The sequence below is a fragment of the Protobothrops mucrosquamatus genome, unplaced genomic scaffold (genome assembly GCF_001527695.2).
Source record: "Protobothrops mucrosquamatus isolate PMUCROS unplaced genomic scaffold, P.Mucros_1.0 scaffold1499, whole genome shotgun sequence".
Taxonomy (NCBI): Eukaryota; Metazoa; Chordata; class Lepidosauria; order Squamata; family Viperidae; genus Protobothrops; species Protobothrops mucrosquamatus.
In genome coordinates, this window is record NW_015387673.1 from 316,993 (window position 1) to 321,976 (window position 4,984).

Here is a 4,984-nt window from a genome sequence, read left to right on the forward strand (position 1 = left end):
TGCTCCATAGTTGGCGTCCAAGGAAAATAAAACAAGCCGGCATTAGCAAATTGGAATTGCAGTTCACCCAAACCTTCTGGCCACAGAAACGGGGAACGGCTGCCAGATTGATGTCTGGCTATCCAGAAGGAGCCATGGAGGGCTGAAGCCGGTCTAGGTGGAGCCCAGCCATGTAGAAACGACTTTGACGGGCAGCAGAGATGCGCACGGGGACTCGGAGGTAACTGCGGCCCGACTGACCGGGGAGAAAACATTACATGAATGTCCAACGGAGGCAGATTTGAGTTTGATGATGGAGGCTGCTATGTCGGCGACTGGGAAGAGGGCCGGGCACATGGCTACGGGGTGTGCACAGGCCCAGGCGCCCAGGGGGAGTACAGCGGGCGTTGGAGTCGTGGTTTCGAATCTCTGGGCGTCTACACTTGGCCCAGCGGAAACACCTACCAGGGTTTCTGGAGTCAAGGCAAGCGCAGCGGCCTGGGCACCGAGCGGAAGAGTAAGTGGAGTTATAAAGGGGAGTGGTGCCACGGGCTGAAGGGCCACCTGGGCATCTGGGAAAGCCACTCGGGAGTCGTCTACGAAGGCATGTGGCGCGAAGGTCTTCAGGATGGCTACGGGATGGAGACCTACGCGGATGGAGGTGAGCCAGGAGAACATGTCAAGAAAGGGTTGGGGTGGTCCATTGTTTCTTCGTGGCCCGGTGGTCCCGATTTCATATTTGTCATCTGATTGTCTCTGTCCACCTGGCGCGTGACGCCGTGTCCCTGTCTAGTTAAGATCGATAAGATACACCTTTATTGTCATTTTTTAACTGTGGGGAACAGTGGCCCTCGTGAAAAATGAGATTCTGTTGCCTGCTCTCAAAATACATAGCACACATATAGATGTGCTACATATACGCATTGGCATATACCTACACTCTTACATATAAGTAACATATAAATATTAATCACTGTCCATCTTGAATGCGTAGCGGATGGAGAAAGCTTGAGAGTTCACAAGGTTGATGTTATATGGAACGAATCCGGATGTTCTGCTTTGGATATCACAAAGCCCCCTGCCACAAGGCAAAAAGGGAAACTGGTTGTGAGGAGGGTGTGTAGTGTCCCAGGTAAACCTGTGGACCTTGCTTGAGCAACACCTACGTGCTATGTGTCTTGGAGAGAAGTTCTCCTCCACAAGTTTGTTGAGGGGCAGCTAGAGAAGACTTTAGTTCTTTCCATCTCTCCACACACTTTTTGTAAACTGTTGCTTCATCTCTTCATCTCGATGTTCCTCAAGTGTGCCATCTGGGTGTCCTAAGATGGTGGTGGTGGTGATCGTGGTGGTGATGGTTGTGGTGGCAGTGGTTGTGGAGTTGGTTGTGGTGGCGTTGATTGTGGTGGCATTGGTTGTGGCGGTTGTGGTGGCAATGGTTGTGATGGTTGTAATGGTTATAGTGGCAGTGGTTGTGGCAGTGGTTGTGGTTGTGGTGGCGATGGTTGTGGCGATGGTTGTGGCGATGGCTATGGTGGCGATGGTTGTGATGTGGTTGTGGTTGTGGCAATGGTTGTGGTGGCGGTGTTTTTGATAGCGATGGTTGTGGTAGTTGTGGCGATGGTTGTGGTAGTTGTGGCGATGGTTGTGGCGATGGTTGTGGCGATGGTTGCGGTGGCAATGGTTGTGGCAAGCATAGGGATGGTTGTGGCAGTGGTTGCGGTGGCGATTGTTGCGGTAGCGGTGGTTGTGGCAATCGTGGTGGTGATGGTTGCAGCAGTGGTTGCAGTGGTGATGGTTGTGGAGGTGGTGGTTGTGGTGGGATGGTTGTGATTGTGGCGATGGTTGTGGTGGTGATGGTTGTGATGGCTGTGGTGGCAATGGTTGTGATGGCAATGGTTGTAGTGGTGATGATTTTGGTTTTGGTGGTTGTGGTGGCAATGTGGTCCAATAAAGGTGGTTAGATTTCTTCATATGCTTTCAAACATCGTTGTTTCGTTCTTTCATCTAGACCAGGGGTACGCAACCTTGGCTCTTTTATGACTCGTGGACTTCAACTCCCAGAATTCCTGAGCCAGCCACGCTGAGGGAAAAGGGAGAGGTTTCCAAGCTGAGCCATGCTGGCTCAGGAATTCTGGAAGTTGAAGTCCACGAGTCATAAAAGAGCCAAGGTGGCCTAGCCCTGGACTGGATGTTCCTCTAGAAGACCATCTGCCCCAAGATAATGGGTGGAGGAGGTAGTTGTGGTGACAGTGGTGATGATGATGATGGTGATGGTGGTGGTGGTGGTGGTTCTTTCCACTTCTCTCTCACACCATTGCACACCATTGCTTCATTTTTTTGTCTAGATCAGTGATAGCGAACCTTTTAAAGACCGAGTGCCAAAAACTGGCCCCGCTCCACCCCCACCCTGCCTGCCCATAGGGCCACTCACTGCCACCAGGGCCCGCTGCAGATCACCCAGCAGCGCCATGGCTATGCCCTCTGCCTGCGCCCCGCAGCATCAACTGTGCACGATGGGGCATGAGGGCAGAGTCTTGTCTACTCTGTCTGGCTGCCATGTCTTTGGCTGCACTGCTCCGCGTGGGCTACGCTCGGGGGCAACTTTCCTCCAGGGGGGTTGCTGGTGAGGAGGGGGTCACGGGGGAGGCAAGACTGGAGCAATGGCATGTGTGCCCACAGAGAGGGCTCTGAGTGCCATAGGTTCGCCACCACTGGTCTAGATGTTCTTCTAGAAACCATCTGTGTGTCCCAACATAATGGCGATGATGGCAGTGGTGATGGAGAATAGAAACAGAAACAGAGTAGTGTAGAGTAGAGTAGAGTAGAGTAGAGTAGAGTAGAGTAGAGTAGAGTAGAGTAGAGTAGAGTAAACCTTTGAGGTCTTCTAGTCCAACCCCCTGCTCAGGCAGGAAACCCTATACCATTTCAGAGAAATGGCTGTCCAGTCTCCTCTTAAAAACTTCCAGTGTTGGAGGACCCACAAGTTCTGGTGGCCAGTCATTCCACTAATTAATTGTTCTAACTGTCAGGAAATTTCTCCTTATTTCTAGGTTGCTTCTCTCCTTGGTTAGTTTCCATCCGTTGCTTCTTGTCCTGCCTTCAGGTGCTTTGGAGAATAGCTTGACTGCCTCTTCTTTGGGGCAGGCCCTGAGACACTGAAACACTGCTATCATGTCCCCCCTCGTCCTTCTCTTCATTAAACTAAACATACCCAATTCCAGGAACCGTTCTTCATATGTTTCAGCCTCCAGTTCCCTAATCATCTCTGTTGCTCTTCTCTGTACTCTTTCTAGAGTCTCAATATCTTTTTTTACATCGTGGTGACCAAAACTGGATGCCGTATTCCAAGTGTGGCCTTACCAAGGCCTTGTAAAGTGGTATTAACACTTCACGTGATCTTGATTCTATCCCTCTGTTAATGCAGCCTATTTTGGATCTCTCTTGTCCGAGCGATGTTGAATGTCCTTTACCTACTTTGGTTGACCTCTCCTTTTCCTCCACTATAGGTACTTACCAAGGCCAGTGGCAGTCCGGCAAGCGTCATGGATATGGAGTGCGCCAGAGTGTCCCGTACCGACAAGCCACCCTGGTGCGCTCCCCACACCGGACCTCTCTGGAGTCTCTCCACAGTGAGGCCGATCCTAACGTCCCTGTGGTTCCTCTCCCTCCTCCTCCGCTGCCTCCTCCACCACTCCCTGGGGACAGCCCTGCCTCAGGATCCAGGGGTGGCTTTGTCTTAGCGTTCCCTGGAGATCCAGACTTCCCCAAGGGCACCAAGAAGAAAAGTGGAGGGTTCTTCCGGCGTTCCTTGCTCCTGAGCGGGCTACGAGTGCGGAGGGCCGAGTCGAAAGCCTCTCTGGGCAGCAAGCGGGGGTCCCTCAAGAGCGAGGCAGGGGTCAGTTCGGCAGGAAGCGAGGCCACCACCCTCAGCTACGCCGAGACTGAACCGCCTGAGCTGCCTTCAACTCTGACCATCGAAGGTTCTTCCACCGAGGTCTACGCGGGAGAATGGCGGGCCGACCGGCGCAGCGGCTACGGGGTGAGTCGCCGCTCCAATGGGCTGCGGTACGAGGGCGAATGGTTGGGGAACCGGAGACATGGGTACGGGCGCACCACCTACCCCGACGGTTCCAAAGAAGAAGGGAAGTACAAGCTCAACCGGTTGGTGAGCGGGAAGGTGAAGAACCTCATCCCACTTCGACGGAGCAAAGTCAAAGAGAAAGTGGACCGAGCCGTCGAGGTGGCCCGCAGAGCAGTCAGCATGGCTCGTCAGAAGCAAGAGTTAGCCATCGCCAGGTAAGAGGGGAAACTGGGGGTGGTGGGCGGGAAGAGGACAGAGGATAGCACATTCCTGCAACCTTTTCATTAATGGCTTCACTCAAGGGTTGGCATGGGAGAAGGTTGACTTGCCTTGAAAGAATCCTCAATATGTGGGTGGACAACGACTGAATTGCTGAGATGTCCTCACTGAAATCTGTGAACATCAGAAGATGTTCTTCTTCCATGGTCTGGACCAGGGGTGTCCAACCTTGGCGACGTTAAGACTTGTGGACTTCAGCTCCCTGCTGGCTGGGGAATTCTGGGAGTTGAAGTCCACAAGTCTTAACGTCACCAAGGTTGGACACCCTTGGTTCTAGAACTAAAATGAGCTTTACGTGAGGGACAACATTTCTAACATTTTACCTCAGGCTTTTGTGAGTTTTATTCCCAGCTTCTGCCTCGGCCTAAGATCGGTTCGTTGGGAAACGTGTTCCTAGTTTTATTGTGATTTTTTAAAATATATATATATATATATATTTATAGAGAGGATGCAGGATTGCAGTTGGTCAAGAGGAGAATTTCTCCCTCTCAGCAGGAGCCATTTTAAAAAGAGGCGGAATAACAATTCTCTTTCTGGTATTTTGAGTCCCACACAGACTTTAGCGTGTAAAAATCCACCCGGATGGAAAATTGCTTATAAAAATAATCTGTGGCTGGTGGGGAGGGATTAAAAAGCTTGTTGTTG

At 51.8% G+C, this 4,984-nt stretch overlaps 1 protein-coding gene across 1 annotated transcript; it reads left to right on the plus strand.

Moving 5' to 3' along the window:
* The first annotated feature begins 261 nt into the window (after window positions 1–261).
* Window positions 262–4,279, plus strand: JPH4 (junctophilin 4). Its single transcript, XM_015822239.1, has 2 exons — window positions 262–640; window positions 3,486–4,279. Exons 1-2 carry the CDS (start codon window positions 262–264, stop codon window positions 4,277–4,279), a joined length of 1,173 nt encoding a protein of 390 aa, XP_015677725.1.
* Window positions 4,280–4,984: the final 705 nt, after the last annotated feature.